This window comes from Bufo bufo, chromosome 2 (genome assembly GCF_905171765.1).
Source record: "Bufo bufo chromosome 2, aBufBuf1.1, whole genome shotgun sequence".
Lineage (NCBI taxonomy): Eukaryota > Metazoa > Chordata > Amphibia > Anura > Bufonidae > Bufo > Bufo bufo.
Genome location: NC_053390.1, coordinates 128,172,542 through 128,195,255, shown reverse-complemented (window position 1 = coordinate 128,195,255; position 22,714 = coordinate 128,172,542). Strand labels below are relative to the sequence as shown.

Sequence of the window (22,714 nt, the reverse complement as noted above, 5' to 3'; positions counted from 1 at the left end):
AGATGCCGTGTTTATACATGATTGGTATAAATAACAGAATGTACAATAATAAAAAAAAAACTTTGTGGTCTTAGATTTGCTCACCACTAGTTAGTATGTTCAAATATGTCATCATTTGCAATTCTTCTTATAGGTGTTCAGAGATGCGCTGAAATATATTGTCTGGAAGCTATACATGAGCTCTGGAATTTTCTATATTATGGTGACATGACACAGCATACTGGATTAGGCATTATAGCGCAGCTTTGAGTTCAGGGAGTGGTAGGGAAAAAAATTGAGTTTTGCACTCCTTATCTGCAGTACTACTCATCTACAGTGTTACTGCATATAATAATCCAAGATCGTGGTGACAGATTCAAGGGTCGCTTCTATAGATGAGCAAATTTCTTAAAAGTTCAATTCGGATGATTTGCCGAATTTCACAAAAAAATTTGCTTTGTGACGAATTACATCGTCACGAAGTGCATTTTTTTGAAAGTAGCAGGTGCAAAGACAGGGAGCTGCGATAGCGCTGCCCCCATCATTGTTCCCCTCAGATGCCACATTTATACATGATCGTGGCATCCGAGTGTAAAATTAACAATAAAACATTTTTTTTTAATCAAACTTACCGCCTCCATTTTCTCGCGACGGGCCAGCCGCCGCCATCTTACTTGAACATCTCGGCCGAAATCCTGTGCGGCGCGATATTACATCATCATGCCGGCCTGCATGAAGATGTAATCTCGAGCCACATGGAATTTTGGCCGAGATCTTTAAGCAAGATTGAGGTTGGTGGCCCGTTGCGAGCAAATGGAGGAGGTGAGTTTGAATTTTTTTTGTACTATTGAATCGATTCTCTGACACGAAGTACGAGGAAATTCGGCTTCTAGGCGATTCAAATTTATCCTGAAATTTGGATCGAATTCCACTTTGTGGGATTTGATTTACTAATCTCTAGTCATTTCCACAGGACAGCCTTCTTTCATGAATCTCGCTGATCATCATGTATCTAGCTGATAAAACATCCATTGAGCAACTAATATGGGATTATGCATTTCACCTAAAGCATGCAAGGGGAATATTACATAGCACCCATACCAAATGCAGTCTCCAGCAAAATTGACTTTCAAAATTCCCCTCATTATAAATCTCCTTCACAGTTCTCAGCCCATGCCACACGCCAAAATCATCTGTTTTGTTCTATAGTTGCATAAATTATTACATGTAACAAACGAAATTAAACGTCTAGATAGAATAAAGGCTAGAAACTCCTTCATTTAAAAGAAAGGGTGTCATTTGTTTTGTTAGAAAGTTCTTGGGCTGCGAAAAGTGCTGTAGTGGTGATTTTCCAATTTATTCTTCACACCATTTGTTTACTATCAAGCTTATTTGTCTAGCATTAGTAAAGCCAAAAGTAACTTTTTAGAGATTTTTTTCTTCTAGATGTTTTCTTAAATGTTCACTATCCATTACTTTTCTTTCACCATTTTATTAACAAGGCATTTTCTTTCATAGATGTTACTGTTAACTGAGAAGGACTTATTGATCAACCATTCTATGTTTTTATTCACAGGGGATGTGTGTGAACCCAACCCATGTGAAAATGGAGGAATCTGTCTGTCTGGTTTATCTGAGGAAACCTATACATGTGAATGCCCAACTGGCTACAACGATCCCAACTGTTCTAGTATTGTGGAGGTTGGTAAGTGCAAGCTTGTGATCAAAATGCAGTTTTCTTGTTGGTACCATTAAGTTATATTGTGATATGAGAAGCTTTTATTTCATATTTGCATTACTTTCCGCTAGTCTAATTGTAATAGCGCTTGGCCTTTAGAGAGCCTCCATTAAAAAAATCTTATAATATGAATCTCTTTTATCTATAATATGTTTACTATATTCAGATCTTATTGTGGCTGCAATACACAGATCTTTTTTTTTTATTTTGACAGTGAGGTCTGTGTGTCTAGGTAGGACAGTTGTCTCCAATGGTCTCCAGGTCTATGTTCTGGAAGACATGGCTTGAAGGAAATGTGTCACCAAAAATGTTATCTGACAGTTAAAACCAGATAGTGATACATTTTTCTAATCTGTTTTTATTTTTTGATTACAGTTTTATTTATTATCTAATGTCATTATGGGGGCAGTCATCTTGCCTGAGCTGTTCTTAACAGCATTTAGAAAGCATTAACAAAAATTGCTTTACGGCAAACACATGGTCCATAGACACATTGGTGTGGAGGGGAGCTCAATGACTCTATGGGAGAACTTTCTAGACATGCTCTGTGACCTGTGCAGAGTCATTGTACAAGGAAAGAATAGATAAGCTTTTAAAATCAACTATTGTGAATGGTGGATCCTGTCTTATCTGTACACAGAGATGATATCCTTACAGGCAGGCTTAGAATGACAAATAAGCAGGTAAATGCAGTAACATGATTTGTACAGATCAAGAAGTTGTGTTTATTATAAGGCTTAGTGGCCAGTGTGAAAACTGCAGGATTTTATTATTTTTCTTTTAAATATAGATAGTGACTTGGGAAATTAAAAATAACATCATAAAAAAAACTTAAAAAATATGGTAAACATAAAAATATGATGTAAACAATAGATAATTTTCTAATGACACATTCCCTTTCAAATCCTGCCTGTAATAATATTACATTTGTATATAGATAAGCAGATAACTGCAGTGAAGTGATCTGTACAGACAAAAGAAGTGGTGCCTATTATTAGGTTTAATGGCCACTGTGAATCCACTGCAGGATTCATGGTTTTTGTTTAAATATAGATATTGAGATGGAAAATTTTAAATAGCATCACAATTATTTTTTTTTTATATATGTTGAACATAAAAACTTTATTTAAACAATAGGTCATTTTTTGATGACACATTTCCTTTAAGATAGGACATGCTCTGAATTTGAAAAACATTGTTGTGAATAGCATCACTTACTTTTTTGGGTCCGTGTGCTGTCTGTGAGCAGTCTATTGCACACATGATAACACATGGACAAGAACTACGGCAATGTGAAAAGACCCTAAAAAGGATTTTCAAAGTCCAAATAAGTGAATTTTAAGTGAATAGAGTAGGATACCCGGTCAGGACAATCATCTATTACCCAGAGCGGAGTTTGGAAACAAAGAGTGTGACGGACCCCCAGTACTCAGGAAGAGTATGTCCACCCCTGTATTCTTCCTTCCTCAGGAGATATTGCAAACCGCTGATCTGTAGCTCCCAGTTTCCCCAGTCACTGGACGAGAATCAGTGTAGGTGAAACAAATTCTGCTTTATTGAACAACTGCACAGACTTATATACAGAAAGTGAACAGATGAGACTATAATCTTATCCTATCCCCCTTCCCCTCCCCAGACATTCTGTCTGCCCCCACACCACAGGGGTCCACCTGCTAAAATAGCTCCAGACAGCCCTAGCAGGAGCCTGGCCAAAATGTCATTGTCCTGAGCTCTTTCAGAGTACAGTGGGAGATAACGAAAGGGGGGTGCTGACAGTCTTTTGAAACAAGTTACACAACATAACATAATTACACATATCCAACAACAGTACACAATTAACTCAAACTGATGACCATGTCGTCACATAGCTCCCCCAAGTTAAAGGATGGCAGACCCGGTGAGATCATCTACGGTCCACTTGGGGATGCCCATGAGGGTACAGTCACCCTCTTCCATTCCGTTTGCCGAGATGGTCCATGGTCATTGGCCCTAAGTTTCCAGAGCCTGTGTTGAAATGCATAATTGGATGGCTGTAGTGCCAGGCTCCACCGCAACATCCGTCCCTGGGCCCCGGACCCCCGATTCAACCAAAAAAGGGGGGTCTCCAAATTCCTTTGCCCTTAGTCGCTAGGAAGGAGGCTGGCCATCAGCTCCTTCCAGGAGCCCAGGTCACGGTGGGTTCCGTGACAAAGAGCTTCTCTTCCTTTGGTGGATGCAGTATAAATGTGCATGTGCCAGCTGAATTTTGGGCACAAATCATGCCAAAATTCCACTGCCAGCTGCTTGGTGTCTGCCTCCCATTGTTTTCAATGGGAAGCAGTGCTGCAGCTCAAGGGTCAGTGATTTCAAGCCATGAACATGCCAAGAAAGAACATGTTCTGTGCTTCAAGCCGGGTGTCCACTTGTGATTTGGGTCCATTCAGTGGAGCGGGTGCGCAATGTCCAGATGAACAACCACAGCAGAAACCATGGATTTTGACAGCATCAAATATGATTTTGACAGCATCAAAATTTGCAATGTGAATTAGCCCTTACACAGAATCCCTGGTCAATTCAATGGAAACTATGTAATTGCTAATATCTACTGTGGTGGTACTGCAGGAAAATTAAATATTTCCCCAAGTATTTACAGCACAAATCCACCTTGTGATCAGTTTATCACAATAGACTCTTCCAAAATATCACTCATACCCCTTTAAGATATGGTTATGTTTGGGTGCTTGGAGACAAGGACTGTATTGAGCCAATAAATCGATGCAATATGGTCATCATGGTTTATCTCTGATAATAAAAAGGGTATAACTTTTCGATTACTATACGGCGTGCATTTATTTTTAGTATGCGTGACCTTACCTCCGTGTTGTTCTTAACGTGAAGTTGTTAATGTTTAAATGAAGCCATTAGTGAAACAATGCTTTGTGTTTTTGCATTTTCATTCTTCACCTTCTAATTACTTTCTATTGAATCAATAGTTCTTTCAAAGTTTGTAACTTTTTATCTGTGCTAGTTAAGCCACATACTGTTTGCAGCCGTAATTAATTTGACCGTCTGTACCATTTCTCCTACCAGTCTATCATTATGTGTGTTTTTGTACAAGTGTAGAAAGAATATATTCTGTATCACCATTTTGTTTGTCAAACGGTGTGTTCTGCCTTTCTAATAAGTTGGGCATAAATTACTCCAGAGTAACAACCGAATCTACTTTTATTGCAAGTATAAAGTGAAACTGAAGAACAGATAGAAAATGGGGTAATTTATTAAGAACATCGTTTTACACAACGGTCTTAGTAAACCCCTACACCTGGCTGTGGATCCGCCAGAGTTACGAAGAGGCGCCGGTCTCATCATAAGTTTGCCGGATCCACCACTGCTTCAAATTTTTAGACCGCTGAAGAGCTATCTTACATTTAGACTTTTTTGTAAGCCTGAAACAAGCCCCTTCCCCACCCATACCACACCCACTTTTTTAGATCTTGCGTGAGCGGGGAAAAGTCAGATTGTGGAGCAAGTAACCATTGTGCCGCAATTTGCCTCTGAAATACGCCTAATATATGTAAATGTTAGGCCTGGTCCTTATGCCATACCTCCCGCTGTCTCATCTGTCATATCCTTAGCATCTCCTGCTTTGCTGCCCTCTGTCATTTATGCTTCCAGGGGCGTGTGCTTCCTGCCTCCCAGCATACTCCCTGGGTGGGCTTTCCAGTTTAAATAGCAGCTTCCTCTTCCAGGAAGTTGCCTGAATGTGTAGTTACTATTAGTAATAGCAAAGGTGTTCTGTTACGATCTTCTGTGTTTGACCATTCTGTTTGCCTGCTGCCTGCATCGACTACTGGACCTGTCTGACCCTGAGCCTTTCTGATCCTCTGTACCGCATTACTATCTGATACCGGCTTCTGACCTCTGGCTTGTCTATGACTACACTTCAGATTTTGCCTCTGACAATCATTATTATCATCAGTAACTGCTGCCTTTACTTCAGTCTTCTCTGCAATATCACATCTCACCAACATTTCTGTTATAGGACTCAGTTCACACTAAATGTGATTGTTACTGAAACTTGAGCTATTGGAGCGTTACCTGTTGTCTGATGCTGTGAGTTAGCTATCAGCCATATTAGCTAATCCTGTAGGTAGTGATTCAGATCCTCTCTTGCTGCGTTCTGTCCTATCTCCTGTGAGAGTGCTGAATAACACCTTAGGGCTGTGATGGCTAACCTCCGACAATCCAGCTGTGGTAAAACTACGACTCCCAAGATGCTCCCTTGCTTGGCTGTTCTCAGAACTCCATAGAAATAAATGGACCATTCTTGGGAGTCATAGTTTCACTATGGCTTCATGTGGTTTTAGAATCGATAGTAAATAGCCGCATGACTTTGCCAGTAAAGCCAGTTTTACCTGTGATACTTTGCAGCCATATCAGCAGCCATATACAGTAAATCACAGTAATGCCTGTGTGATCTTGCAGGTAAGGCTACATGTTACAGCCACAATTGTGCAACCATTTACTATCAGTTTGAGAACCGCACTGACCATATGTGGGCGTAGTTTTCGGCAACATGCAGCCTCCCCTACATGAATATTTGCCCCAAGGGAAATGCCAGCTTTAACAAACATTAAGTATAATTATATAGCTCAATACACTGTTGTATTACATGATAATCCACAATTCAATTGTAGAATGTGACTACTTCAGATAATATATGCATAAATCTTATTTATTCGACTCATGGTTATGGTATTTTAAGTCTTAAAGTCAGAAATTTTGACCATGCTAAACTGCTGCTAGCACTAGGTAAGGGCTGGGGAGAGCAATACAAACATAAGCTTTGATGGCGCTTTTCTCATCAGGAGTAGTAAGAATATGAAATGTTATTCTGCCAAATTCATTTCTCTCAAGTGCCCAGGACAAGTCTTCTCTGTGAAGTGTTCTCTACTACTTTGCTATCTGCATTGAGCTGCTTCAAAGCCCTTCCCATCTACTCTGAGTGTCAGCTGTGATGGATTTCTGGTTGGGTGCTACAGCTATTGCTCAGAGCAGAGAGTAGAGGATGTGAAGCTGCGTAAAGGAGTTTTTCTGGGGGTGATTTGAAATGGCCATTGGCAACCTGTCCTATAATGTCAGAAGGACTGGTTGCCTCCACTTGCAGAGCTTCCTTTCCATATACTACATATTGGTGAGATTTCCTGTCAGGCTGCTAAGCCATGATGGCATATCTTAGGCAGAATCACATAATTACCATCTATTGTAGACCAGCAATTTAGTGTGTAGTGAGGTCCTACACCTCACTCCCCTAAGCAGCTCTGCAAGTTGTAGCAACCAGTCTTGCTCACAGTTTAAGACAGGTTGCTGGCGGCTACTTAAAATTATTCCCAGAGAATCTCTTTAACATTGAGAAGACTGCACAGTGAAGTCCATCATGGTCACTTGAAAGAACAGAACCAGGCAGAATAAAAGTTCATATGCATACTACTCCTGATGAGAAAAGCTCCACAAAAAATATATTTGTTCTTTGATCATCAATCTCTACCTACAAAAGTTTAGCATGGTCAAACTGCTGACATACGTCCTTTAAAGGGCTCGTCTCATTTGGAACTATTTTGAATGAAGATCTGATAGTGAGTACTAGCAAAGAATTTCAATGAATATTTATGGATAAGTTAAAAACATTAAACCACTTTAAGTCTTTGAGGGCAGTTATGTTTTTACATACAGTAGGTAACATACAAGGTCTGACAATAAAGTTAGTGAACTTATTGCAGTCAAAGTGCCACATACCTCATTGTCAAATTTTATTGTGGTTGTCTTTAAAGTAGTCCTCTTGGATAGCTATGCACTCGTGTCAGCACCTTGCCCGATCTTCAAAGCAATTTTTGAACTGTTTTTGTAAAATGGCCTTCAGCGCTGCTATTACCTTTGATGTCATTAATATCATCAAAATGCCTTCCTTTCAATATTTCCTTTATCTTTGGGAACATAAAAATGTCATTGGGTCTTGATCTAGAAAATAGGGAGGGTGTTCCAAAAACAGGTATTTACTTACGAGTTAAAAAGTTGTATCCGCAGATTCTTGTTTCATCACCTGTGATGACATGACCCAACTTGGTCGGTGTTCATTGGTGAGCATCTTGGGGATCATTTTTGCAAACAACTTATGTAAGCCAATATTTTCAGTTAACTTGCTCTGCTATGCTCCTGTGTCACGGTGGGGAGTGGGGGAAACCCCCCAACCGTACAATGTAAAAAGGATAAGGGTAGCAACTAGGCCAGGAAGCAAGGAAAAGGGAAGCAGGTCACCTCCTATTGCATCCCTAATCCCCTCCCTAACGCCTAACCGTATGAGCAGACCCAGATGGTGGGATGACTCATACTTTGGATACCAAATATCCTGAGTCACCCTGGAAATCCCTCACATAGGAGCAGGGGAGAGACAACCTGTTCATCCACAACACGGAGATACAGGAGTCTCTAAAGGCCTAGAAGCAGGGAAAAGGAGAGACCATTCACAGCAAGAGGATCGGCAGGTAAGAACAACAAGACAACTCACTTACCTGCTGAAGCCTCCACAACTGGAACCCGTGCTTCAGTATAGGCGCCCCCCATGCTCACACAGTGCATGGCAACCCCAAGCAGTGCTGCAAACAGGCATCAACATACAGGGCAAACGTCAAACATACATGTAGGGACAAACACCAACAACAGCCCAGACATGTAACAACCATGAAGAGGTACAACACACCCTGAACATAAACCCACACCCAACAAATAACAAGTGAGGTAGGAAACTGGGAGAAAACACAAGGAAAGACAATTTATGTCCAATAAGGTGGCCCTCAGGGACTGGGCTGGAACACCCAGGCAAGGAGCAAAGCTCCAACACCAAGCAAGGCTGTAGTACAACTCCACCCAGCCAGCAAGCCACAGGTTTATATCAAGCTTGCGGCCACACCCAGGAAACACCTTAATCCCCACTAGCCAGAAGATTAACCCCTTTCTCACCAAACAGCAGGGTGGCACACCTTAATGGGGAAGTGCACGTGCAAAAAAACAAACTACACGTTACCCCTGGCAACGAGTCTGCACGGCAACGCGTCAAGGTCAAACACCAATATGACCGTGACATCCCGACAGTCAGCCGATGATCTTCATGCACAATTGGACTTGTTTTTGGTCGTCCCGAACTCTCTTCATAAATGACACGTTCTCTGCCTTTAAAAAAACATTTAATCCACAGCGTTATCTCCATAAACTTGCAACATCATCTCCCTTATTTCTCTTCCACAATTGCCATTTTTAACAAGAAATGTTATCACTGTTTGTTGCTCTAATTCAAGCTTTGACATTTTTGTGAAGGGATACAAAAACACATACTGACATTACTAGTCACCAATCAGAATAATATTGTTGTGGGTCTACAAAAACAGTGATGAAACGCAGATATGATAAGGTTATGAAACCATACTGTATAGTGCTGCCCCGACTAGCTGACAGTGAGAAGTTTGCAAACTTTATTGCCAGACCTTGTAGATAACTTAGTTTCCTAAAGGAACACTAAATATTCACAAAAAAAAATTAATTGCATAATCTTTGAGTCTTTGCTTTCTAATATTTCAATTTAACTCCTAAATATAAACAATATATCCAATAAGTCCAACTATTCTTAATGTTCTCCATACAGTCCTAACTGGCTAAAAGATAACTTGCTGCAGCCTTCACCCTTTGCTCTGTCTGCAGTAGGACAAAAATATAGCCAAGTCCTACCCCCTTAGCCATTCACCAGCTAAAAATGGAAGATATTAGCGAGAAATTAACCTTTTTTCTCAGTTTTTATATATATTTTTTTTATAATAGCGTCTCGGGAACATACAGAGCACCTTGCAGACTGACAAACACATGGGGCAAGTTTATCACCTGTTTAATTTAATATCTCATTTATAGGTTGTTTCAAATAGATATTGGCTTTGTTACAGTCCATCTCCTAGAATTTTTGACGATCAGGGGAAGTCTTTTTTGGCCATACATTTGAATGACCCACTTTCCACATAATTAGAAGGACAAAGCTCTCCATCTACCCCATTTTGGAGGTTCTTATTCCGAGACCTCACTCTATGGTGGTCTATGTCCTAAAATGGCATATGGAATGTGTAACCATCATGAGACAACTCCTTTAACAAAATATAGTAATATTTCAAAACAGTTCCTCCATCTTTATGAAGTTAGATATATTTGTTTTTTATAATAAATTCACATAAAATTCTGCAAATCATAGATCTAAAAGATCCAATACAAATATAGGAAAGCAAATGCTGCTGGTATCTGTTAATCAGTAAAGTTCATGACAATGATCATTTTCACACTTACAGATTATACCTTTATTCTGATTCTAGGGAAACAAAAAGTTGCAAATATAATTAAAAAAAATAGTCCAATTTCTCACCACGATGGGGATTTCTCAGCTAAGGAGACAGAAATATCCACAAACTAAACATTACATGTATATGTACTTTTTAATTGAATGAATGACATTATACTTGACCTGCTATTTATAGGTGGTAATTTATATGTACACACGATTATTAAATGGACCTCTTTATATAATGCATCGTATCTTGCAGATGCTCATAAATGTCATTAAGAAAGCTGGAGGATAGGCTTCATTAGATATTCACGAGAGCTGAAAGAGGTCACACAAAATATCTCCAGAACTGAATCCAAAGGAGTAGATCTGCTTCAGCTGGCCTCCGATTGACACTTTGGAAAGGCATTTAGTGCCTGCAACAGATTTCTGTGCATGGACTTCGTAGACCTGCTGACATGTGACTGATAAGAATACATTTCTAGGAATAAAAATGCATGATGGGAAGTCCATGCGTTTCTCTCCATACATTCAACCTTTTCATGCTTTTTGCATGAGCCTTACATTTAGAGCCCATTATGGGATTGGATCTTGTTCTGTGAGATTAATAAAGCCTTTGCCAAGGCAAACTTAAGTTATATGTACACAACTTCTACATTAAGCCATGCTATCAACTCCTATATGAAGACATGCTATCAACATGTGGATGAGTCCTCAGGCTCCTATATTTCATTGTTACAGCAGTTAAGTTTTTTTTCCACATTACTTAAAAAAAATATTGAAATTACCCTCACAATTCCCCATCAATGCCATTCCCATGCTCGCTTGGTCAAAGCTATTTGTGCTGGAAGGGCAAAGAAAGGTTTAATCTGCAAATCACTGGCCATACTAGTGAATTGCCTCAGGCAGTGATTGGCTGAATTAGTCGAAACCAGGAAACAAAGAGGGACAAAGACCAGATCAGGATTGGAGTGGCAGGGAATCGGTAACCGAATGTGTTTGAAAGGAAAACTCCTTTAATTAATCAGTTTATCTAGTAAGAAGTATTGCTATACCTTTTACGTAACCACTTTCACTTTATACATTTTTTTTATAATTACAGTGTACTGCTCTTTCGTCCACATGCAAGTTTTAACCACATGTACATTTTTTGGAACTACCCAATTTTTATGCAGCAAGATTCACTGTTATGCTTCTTTTGAAGAAGGTGTGCCATAACATTAGAAGGGTTACTAAAGGGTCTCTTGCTTATATACTTTACAGTGTGAACACATGAAATAGACACTAGATATGTAAGATATTGCTCTGAGTTCACTGTGCAGCATAGGAAAACAAGAAGATTATAGATTCTTTTCCTCAACTCACTGTAAAATCTTCAATCTCTCCTGCCTCCAGGATGAAAGATATTTCTGTCTGAGGCTTTCCATGTGAGACCGTGTTTTGCAATTTATTGAACAGAGTATGAATTCTTAGGTTTCCTGTCACTAACAAGCTGCAAAATGGTAGACAACAAACTTCATGGTCATCACTCATTGAAATATTGGGTTATCCAAGTTATAAATCAAATAGCCCTATCTGTCTCTCTATGTAGTATGTATGTATGTACGGATGTATGGATGTAGAAGAGTTAACAGTCACAGTTATAACACGTTAACTAGATGTGATAACCCGCCAAGCGTGTGTGTTAACTCAGCTACATTGTTTGTTCAGTTAGGTCCATACATATTTGGACACTGAGAAAAATTTAGTTTTTATTACCTGTTTACTAAAACATATTCAAGTTATAGTTATTTAATGGACATGAACATAAAGTCCAGACTTTTAGCTTTCAGCTCCTTTACATGTGGCACCCTGTTTTTAAAGGGACCAAAAGTAAATGGACAATTGACTCAAAGGCTGTTTCATGGGTAGGTGTGGGCAATTCCTTCATTATTTCTTTCTCAATTAAGCACATAAAAGGTCTGGAGTTGATTTGAGGTGTGGTGCTTGCATTTTGAAGATTTTGCCGAGAAGTAAACATGCAGTCAAAGGAGCTCTCCATGCAGGTGAAACAAGCCATCCTTTATCTGTGAAAACAGAAAAAAGCCATCTGAGAAATTGATAAACTATTAGCACTGGCAAAAATCTACAGTTTGGTACATCCTGAGAAAGAAAGAAAGAAAGCACTTCTGACCTCAACAATGCAAAAAGACCTGGACGCCCACGAAAGACAACAGTGGTGGATGATCGCAGAATAATTAATTAGCCATGGTGAAGAGAAACCTCTTCACAACAGCCAACCAAATGAACAACACTCTCTAGGATATAGGCATATCAGTATCCAAATCTACCATAAAGAGAAGACTGCATGAAAGTAAATACTGATGGTTCATTGCAAGATGCAAGCTACTCATAAGCCTCAAAATAAGAAGGCTAGGTTGGACTTTGCTAAAAAAAAATCTTAAAAAAACAGCACACTTCTGGAAGAACATTCTTTTGACAGATGAAACCAAGATCAACCTCTATCAGAATGATGGAGAGAAAAAAGTATGGTGAAGGCATGGTACAGCTCATGATCCAAAGCATACCACACCATCTGTAAAACTTGGCAGAGGCAGCGTGATGGCTTGGGCATGCATGGCTGTCAGTGGTACTGGGTCCCTATTGTTTATTGATGATGTGACACAGGACAGAAGCAGCCAGATTAATTCTGGGGTTTTCATCCAAGTATTAGAAATTAACATTTTATTTACAATTATTTAATTTTTTAATTACTTTTAAACCCCTGAAAGGAAGGGATCGAGTTCAAAAAATGCTTTAGTTCCTCACATTTTTATGCAATCATGTTGCTCAACCTACTGAATTAAAGCTGAAAGTCTGAACTTCAACTGCATCTGAATAGTTTTGTTCAAAATCTATTGTGGAAATGTACAGAACAAAAATTTGAAAAATGTCTCTGTCCAAATATATATGGACCTAACTGTACATATGTATTTATCTATGTATCTATCTACCTTCTTTCACTGGACAGAGATACTTCAGAAGGAGTTCTGCAGGAGTGCAGGGTAAACAACCACTGCCAATCAGAGTCTGTACTGAGGAGTGGACAACCTCCTTAACGGCTATTTACGTTCCTCTAGGTGTTGCCTGGCTTGCATGATATTTGAATTCCTAGTGTTGATACTAGTGATGGTACTAGTGATGAGGAGTGATGATGATGATACAGTCATCCAGTTATAATATACATAGGATGCTGTTAATATACTTACAGGAATGCTAGATCTTTTTTCTTCTGGTCAAATACATTATAGTTAAAGGAGTTATCATGGAAAAGATAATGACAACCTATCCTCAGGATAGGTCATCATGATCACATTGGCAGTGGTCTGAATCCAAAAAACCTCACTGAATCGGCAGTTTCAATAAGCCGCTGTGCTCAACGGAGCTCTGGTGAGTGCTGTGGGCTCCCGGGAGCTTACCAAGAACAGTGCCATACATTGTATAGCGGATGTGTTTGGTATTGCAGCTCAGCCCCATTAACTTGAATGGGGCTCAGCAGAAACTAGGCCATGTGACCAATGTATGGTGATGTTACATGGCCTAGGAAGAGACAGCTGCACTCACGGAGCATCCAGCCTCTTCTAACAGATGATCAGCATAGGTCCCAGGTGTCGAACCCCCACCAATCTGATACAAATCTCACCAATCCTAAGTATATGTAATCAATATCTTTTCCCGCATAACTCCTTTTAGTCTTGAAAAGCATTAATTCTGTCCATGAAATCCCTTCAAATGAAACTCCAACTGTCCTGGTACATAATTAACAAGAAATTGAGATATGTGGCGAAGCTTGAATGGCTCTGTCACCATAGGCATCCATATATCCAAATACAAAATTGGAGCTTTAGGACCCCAATGCAAAATCTGTAATAGGTCCCCAACCTACTTTTGGCCATTTATAATACTCCTGTCTTCTTATGTGGCAGAGGTGCCTTTAGACCCAGTTAGACACCAGAACCCATGTGCGACTGTTAATCCCTCCCATGATACATTCTTGTATAGTCCTCCCATTAGTTTCTTTCCTGAAGTCTACTATACATGTATGGGCCCCTGACTCAACCCCCAACAGATGATGTTGAGAGATAAAAGGATCAGGCACTTTGAATTTTAAAAATTTTGTTCTACGAGGAGATAGACCACTGCCAGAGCTTTCTCTTCTCTCCTCATTGAAAATACATACACACACTGCCAAACTCTGCAATTTGTATTGGCATCTTAACCCCTTGGTCCTTCTCTTCTTTATTCTTTTAAGGTGTTGTGTCAAGTTTATGTTATTCCTTACCTGACAGCTGAGACCCCCACTGATCCCTTCTCCACCATCTGATGGAGCAGCAGGTTAAGCATGCGCCCCACCACTCCATTCATTCTCTATGGGATCATGAGAGATAGCTGAGTACAGCGCTCAGCTATCTCCAGGGCTCCCACCAGAGAAGGAATGGAGCGGCAAGACGCATGTTCCACATGGCGCTTCATCAGAACAGCATCACCAGTCTTGGGGTCTGTGGGGGTCCCAGAGGGTAGATCCCCAACGATCAGCTAGTTATCCACTATCCTGTTGATAGGAGATAACATAAAACTGGAACAACCCTTTAACACATAATACCTTATAATATAGGGGAAAATGTATGACCAGGTGAGATGTTCAGCAATTTTAAGTTATTTTCATTTATTCCTATTGCAATCAGTAAGTCTATCTTAGACTCTGCATACTGTAATTGATTAATGCCTGGGATAAAAAAAAAAATAGGCTATTCCTCCACCCCTAAAATTATATTAGGATTTCTAAATTTTAAAAAATCTCTTTCCTTGAGTGTTGAGACTGAGTAACGTCTTCATATTCCTCTCAGAACAGCAAAGTGCTACATTTATAAAATCGGCTAATGTTCCAGTTTTGACTTGTAGAATATTCGTTTTCTGATTTGCATTGTAAAATAGGACAGAATGATGGAAGGTAAAATTCATACATGTCAACGACCTTCAGATAAACAGATCATAAATATCTTTCCACAGATTTTTAGCTGTGTGAAATGCGTGATAAAATATTACTATTTTCTTCTATGTTGGTTAAGTTATACTATTAGGAGAAAAATATTCAGTACCACGAGTTTTATTATGAATAATAACTCAGCCTGCTGGTTAAACGTAATGGAGGAATCAAAAAGATTGCAATCTAGGCAAAACTAGGTTTTTAAAGCACTAAATACATAATACAATGGTTGTGTAATGAGCCTTGTCTATGAAAAATGAGCCTCTTTATAATCAGATGTCAAAGAATTGATGCAAGTGTCTAATAGCACGTTGGGAATAGGGTTGATGCTTGATTTTGTTCAAACTTGGATGAAAATCCACTGAACGGCATTCATAACCAATTATAACATATCCAGTAGCACCTTAAAGCATGTTTGTAGTCTATAAAAAAAAGACCATAAATTGCTTTAACTTATTATCGCACCATGGCATATTTGGACCTCATGGGTTGATTTACATAAAAACACCATAACATCCAGATATGTCAGGAAGACGAAGCAAGCACAAATAGCTGGTCCTACTGTAACATCTGATCCCAGTCCTTTAACTCCTTAGAGGCCACAGTCCTTAGAAATAAAATTGTTTTTGTTGTGCAAAACGACTTAAACATAATAAAATGTACTTATTTGGTATTACTGTAATATTTGGCAACCCATAGACTTAAGCTACAGTATCGTATAGCATACATAGTATGTCTAACTTAGCTAATTCAGGCACAGCACATCTGTACTCTGTGCCCTGTACCGATGTGCTCTACCAGTTTTTAGCTAATCAGAGTGGGCTCCTGCCTGTGCCCACGCTCCTCTTAGCTCAAGGCTCTCGTACAGATGTGGTATAGAGAGCCTTGAGGTAAAAGGAGTGCTGGCACAGGCAGGAGCCCACTCCGATCAGCTAAAACTTGGCAGAGCACATCGGTACAGTGCTGTTCAAGAATTAGCTTGGGGGAGCGCAGGCAGGATAGCGATCTGTGCTCCCTCCTGTGCAGAGTTCTCCACAGCAGCAGAAATCTGTACACCGCACAGCACTGACAAGCCAGCGATGTATGGGAATGATGATTTTAAGAAGCAGTACTGTCATGAACTTTGGGTACCTTTTTAAGTTGCAAAACAACATAATTCATTAATAAAGTATATTCCAACATTATTTTGTGGGCTATTTAGAAGAGTTTAAAAACAACTTGTATAATTTTTTTTTACTCTTTAACCTCTTACGGACACAGGGCGTACCTGTACGCCCTGATGTCCGAGTCCTTAAGGACACAGGGCGTACACGTACGCCCTGTGTATTTCTGATCACCGCTGCGCGGCGGGCAGTGATCGGAACGGGGTGCCTGCTGAAATCATTCCTAGGCAACCTGTTAGTGTATGACTCAGTGTCATACACTACCAAGCAAAGAATTACAATACAGATGTATTGTAATGCATTGCAGAGGGGATCTGACCCCCAAAAGTCCCAGAGTGGGACAGAAATAAAGTTGAAAAAAAAGTGTTTTCAATAAAAAAATGAAAGTTTCAAGTTAAAAAAATAAAAAGACACCATAAAAAGAATAAAATAAAAACTGTGTAAAAAAAAGCAATTTCAACTTACATGACTAAAAGTGCAACACTAAGCGATCAAAAAGGCGTATGTCCCCCAAAATAGTACCAATCTAACCATCACCTCATCCCGCAAAAAATTAGCCCCTACATAGGACAATCGCCCAAAAAATAAAAAATAAACTATGGCTCTCAGACTATTGAGACACTAAAACATGATTTTTTTTGTTTCAAAAATTATATTAGTGTAAATAAAAAAGTAGACATATTAGGTATCGCCGTAAAAACCTTCTCTATAAAAATATCACATGACCTAACACCTCAGGTGAATACTCTAAAAATATAAAAATAAGCGGTGTCAAAAAAGCTATTATTTTGTCACCTTACATCACAAAAAGTGCAATAGCAAGCGATCAAAAAGTCATATGGACCTTAAAATAGTACCAATCAAACCATCACCTCATACTGAAAAAAATGCACCCCTACATAAGACAGTTGCCCCCCAAAAAAAACTAAAAACTAAGGCTTTCAGAATATAGAGACACAAAAAAATAATTGTTTTCAAGAATGCTTTATTATATAAAACTGAAATAAACAACAACAAAAAAGTCATATTTGGTAATGTCGCGTCCGTAACAACTTTCTCTATAAAAATACCACATGATCTAACCTGTGAGATGAATGTTGTAAATAACAAAAAATAAAACAGTTCCAAAACAGCAATTTTTTTTATTACCTTGCCTCACTAAAAGTGTAAGATAGAGCAACCAAAAATCCTCTGTACCCTAAAATATTACCAACAGAACTGCAACCTTATCCCATAGTTTCCAAAATGGGGTCACTTTTTTGGAGTTTATACTCTAGGGGTGCATCAGGGGGTCTTCAAATGTGACATGGCAAGTTAAAATTTTCCCATTGAAAACTGCCCTCCAAAAACCATATGGTGTTCCTTTCCTTTTGCGCCCTGCTGTGTGCCCTTATAGCAGTTTACGACCACATATGGGGTGTTTCTGTAAACTACAGAATCAGGGAAATAAATATTGAGTTTACTTTGGCTGTTAATCCTTGATTTGTTAGCGGAAAAAAATAATTTAAAATGGAAAATCTGCCAAAAAAGTGACATTTTGAAATTTCATCTCCATTTTCCATTAATTCTTGTGGAACACCTAAAGGGTTAACAACGTTTTTAAAATCAGTTTTTAATACCTTGAGGGTGTAGTTTCTAAAATTGGGGTCATTTTTGGGTGGTTTCTATTATGCAAGAGTCACAAAGTAACTTCAGACCTGAACTGGTCCTTAAAAAGTGGGTTTTGAAAATTTTTGGAAAAATTTCAAGATTTGCTTCTAAAATTCTAAGCCATGTAATGTCCCCAAAAAATAAAATGTCATTCCTAATATGATCCAAACATGAAGTAGACATATGGGGAATGTAAATTAATAACTATTTTTGGAGGTATTACAATGTATTATAAAAGTAGAGAAATTGAAACTTGAAAATTTGCTAATTTTTCCACATGTTTGGTAAATTTGGTATTTATTTCTAAATAAAAATGATTTTTTTTTTTTTTACTCCATTTTACCAGTGTCATAAAGTACAATATGTGATGAAAAAACTATCTCAGAATGGCCTGGATAAGTAAAAGCGTTTTAAAGCTATTCACACATAAAGTGACACTGGTCAGATTTGCAAAAAATTGCCTGGTCCTTAAGGTGAAAATGAGCCCGGTCCTTAAGGGGTAAATGGGATGTCGAGCAAAATCATGGCTAATTTCTTCCAACACTGGACCATACCTCTCCACGGGTTTTGTGTGGTATTGCAACTCCGCTGGAGTCAATGGGACAGAGCTTTTTTTTCTCCCCAAAAAGGCCCTTAAAAGTTTCCTGCTAGCACAATCTATAATCAATACCCATAAGCAGGTATATAGCGATAGGCGGAGGAGCAGAGGAACAAAGCATATAGCGCCTACTGTAGGTCTATAAATAGCCATAAACCATGATTGCAGTAAAAAGTAATCATTTGCCTTAGGTGATCATATACTGTAGCTATTAGATGACTAATACAACCAAAGACTCGCTCCCTATTTGATGACCAATTAAGAGAAATCTATATCTGAAAGATATAAAAAGTCACCTAACAATATTTTCATCTAATGTAAAGACATTTTCAATAGTTTTATGTAGTAAAGTTGCCATTTATAATAATATTCTTTATAGTTTAAGGTCTCTAAAACCCATTGAGATAGGTGATGTATACCCTTTAAGGGTGGTGCAGTTCCTGCTGAGGGCATAAAAATCATTAATGTCAGACGTTACTGAATCACATGTGAAAGCGGCAATGAAGCTGGTAATGGTAACATAATGGCTTACCCTGCAAAACCGTAATAAATAAATTTCATAAAACTTCCTGAAATCACATTAATTTCTCCCTCAAGCACTAAAGTGTTTTATTGTTTTCTCTGCAATATAATAACAGTTGCCATTGTTTTTATCATAAGTCAAACATGATAACAGTAATGTATGTTTTTCAGGTCATTATGTCAACATTATGGCAGAAAATTAGTTTTAAGCATTTCCTATCAAATGCTTGTAATTCTTCATTCCTGTTATTACACATAATATTAATACCTTGCAATATTTATCTTCAAAGAGCCCAATTCTTTATATATTTCCATATTCACTTGACATGAATTTAGTCAGCAAATTATTTGCTGGAAGAGGATTTTCCTCAAACAGTGCATTTTTTCATGGAGTCTATATTAATTTACTGGAGAACTTTACATAGATTTTATCAATGATAAATTGTGTTTGTGATGCTGTAATACACTTTGAGCATTAGCAACGATGGGGAAGAAGATGCCAGGGGCAGATTAAGTGCATATATACTCAGTATATACACAAACGCACACAGAGTTATGTACTTACAGGCATGATGGGGTTAGCCTGGGTCAGGGGAAGGAGAAGAACATGATCTGCTGATTTTCTTGGTTGCCACTGCTTTTCATTGCTTCCTGCCGGGGTAACAGGTCATCATATTCGTAAGCTGAAGGACTCAGGCAGTGGAGATGGGCAGTGAAGTGCACTCCTCATTAAACAGTTAGTTAGACAGGCTCTGCACTGGAGCCACTTATTAATTCTATTAGGATGGTGGACAGTTTGGGTAACCATAAGCTCCCCGGGCTACTTGGGTCTGGCCGCCCCCCCCCTCCAACAGACCATATTATAATCTTCCATTGGAAGATGTGCCCATTTATTCATAGCTAATTCTCCTATTTTTAAGATAAGTACTGCCAGAGGCGCCAGAAACCACCTACCCAACACCTCCTACGCAGAAACTATTGGATTCATAGGCACTAGATTTGGTGCAAAAAATAATAATCTGCAATTGAAAATCTGTTCGAAGAGTTTGTTTCTGTAGCACGGGCATAGATTCTGAAAACTCCAAATAGATGACATTTCTGCAATAAGTCTCAACATAATCATTAAAGATTTTGGCAAATTGCCTGTCATTTCCATAAGAGAATGCAGTAACATAATGTAATGTGCTACACATGAGAAAAAACTCTCATTTCAGATAATATTTATTTCATACGTATTGCTGGTGAAATTACTGGTCTAAACAACTATTAGGTATTTTTAGAAAGTGTATGGTCAATACAAATCCATTAAATAAAAGTTGGCCAAATTTCTTGATTTCTTACATATTTATATGGGGCCTCCTGACTTCCATGCAGATGTGAATGAAAAGAAGCTGGTAGGACTTACCCATGCCCGATCCTTTGTTCCTCTGGGAGATAAGTCACTGCCAAGCTCAGCATGTGTTTATAGTGGTGGTGAATAGTTTATAGTTTGTTCTCCCCATAGCTCAGCATTGGCTTTAAAGTTCAGACCATATAAATATTGGTGTAATGCAGATAAAAAACACACTCATCAAGGCTAAAATATTATCTTGGAATTTGCATAAATAGTATTAAAGCAATATTCATTCTAGGGAACTGTAGATAATAAATACAAAAGGGGAAGAGCATAAATGTACAATAAGCACAAGATTGAGTGACAGACTGGTACAAACAAGGCCTCGCTCGCAAGAGCTTACAGTCATCAATGGAATGGGGGGGGGGAGACAGTAGATGAGGGTAGAAACTGATCACATGGTAGTGTAGGTGCAGCATGGTTATTGTAAGTTATAAGTTTTTCTGGGGGAAAAAAACTGGTTTGACGATGAGTGGGAAGCTGATGTAGGGGTGAGCATACCATTTGAGCAACTGGTACAGTTGCACAGGGGGGCAGTAGGTAATGGGACCAATGTCACCCTAAAATCAGCATACTCATGGCTATTGCAGGAGATGGACTGAGACAATGAATATTATGCACACAGTTACTGGGGGAATGTTGACAGGATACAAAGACATAAAAAGGGTGTTCTGTTTTAGGCTATTCAAAAGCAAGGGGTCCATATGATTTTCTTGCATTGGGTTCATGGTGAACATTGCTGTCTGTGTTCACCACTGGGCTCAAGTGTTGGGATAGGGAGAGATAAAGGACAAAATCCTTTCCTACCCTAACTTACCTGTTAAGGTTTTGAATAATTTGTTATTGCAAAATAATGATGCAAAATAATGTCTGTACAATCTTTTCATTGTATGACTGTTTAAGGCTGCGTTCACACGGGCGAGATTTCCGCGCGGGTGCAATGCATAAGTTGAACGCATTGCACCCGCACTGAATACCGACCCATTAATTTCTATGGGGCTGTTCACATGAGCGGTGATTTTCACGCATCACTTGTGCGTTGTGTGAAAATCGCAGCATGCTCTATATTCTGCGTTTTTCACGCAACGCAGGCCCCATAGAAGTGAATGGGGTTGTGTGAAAATCGCAAGCATCCGCAAGCAAGTGCGGATGCGGTGCGATTTTCACGCACAGTTGCTAGGAGACGATCGGGATGGAGACCCGATCATTATTATTTTCCCTTATAACATGGTTATAAGGGAAAATAATAGCATTCTGAATACAGAATGCATAGTAAAATAGCACTGGAAGGGTTAATTTTTTATTTTTTTATTTAACTCACCTTAGTCCACTTGTTCGCGCAGCCCGGCATTTCCTTCTGTCTCCTTTGCTGAACAGGACCTGTGGTGACGTCACTCCAGTCATCACATGATCAATCACATGATCTTTTACCATGGTGATGGATCATGTGATGGATCATGTGATGACCGGAGTGACGTCACCACAGGTCCTGTTCAGCAAAGGAGACAGAAGGAGATGCCGGGCTGCGCGAACAAGTGGACTAAGGTGAGTTAAATAATTTTTTAGTTTTTTTTAACCCCTCCAGTGCTATTTTACTATGTACTGTATTCAGAATGCTATTATTTCCCCTTGTAACCATGTTATAAGGGAAAATAATACAATCTACACAACCCCGATCAAAAGGCGAACCTCTGTGAAGAAGTTCGGGTTTGGGTACCAAACATGCGCGATTTTTCTCACGCGAGTGCAAAACGCATTACAATGTTTTGCACTCGCGTGGAAAAAATTGTGCGTGTTCCCGCAACGCACCCGCACATTTTCCCGCAACGCCTGTGTGAACTCAGCCTAACAGTGTCAAATGTAAATTGCAGACCTAGCTATGTATTATTGATATTCTTCAATAAAAAGTAAAAAAATAAAAAGTAAGAAAGCAGAGAAGGATTTATGAGAACCAAAAGTTACGTATGAGTAAGTATAGGGAGATTAGATCAGAGATATACTGTATGAAGGGAACAGGTTATAGATGGCCTTTTATGTAACTGTTAATATTTCGAACTAATTCACTGGCTTGATAGTTGGATTGCTGGAGGAAGAAGCAGTGGAGGAATGAGAAAAGAGGTAGATTAAAAACAACAGCTCAGTTGAGGGTGAAAGTTTGCTAGATGGGGGACCAAAGAGAAATATATTAATTTGGCATCTTTGTTGATTCTAGGTTGAGGAAAGAGTGAACTTGAAATACTTTTGAGCTGAAGGTGGTAAGAGTGGAATCAAAGGTTTTCTCGAGGGCCGGAA

The 22,714-nt window shown here is 39.0% G+C and overlaps 1 protein-coding gene across 2 annotated transcripts in view; it reads left to right on the top strand.

Moving 5' to 3' along the window:
- Positions 1-22,714, top strand: part of EDIL3 (EGF like repeats and discoidin domains 3) — a 905,544-nt gene that overhangs the window by 215,975 nt on the left and 666,855 nt on the right. For both annotated transcript variants that reach the window (XM_040421516.1, XM_040421515.1), the window contains exon 2: positions 1,556-1,684. In XM_040421516.1, coding sequence (XP_040277450.1) covers positions 1,556-1,684 — 129 coding nt within the window. The remainder of the gene's footprint in view (positions 1-1,555; positions 1,685-22,714) is intronic.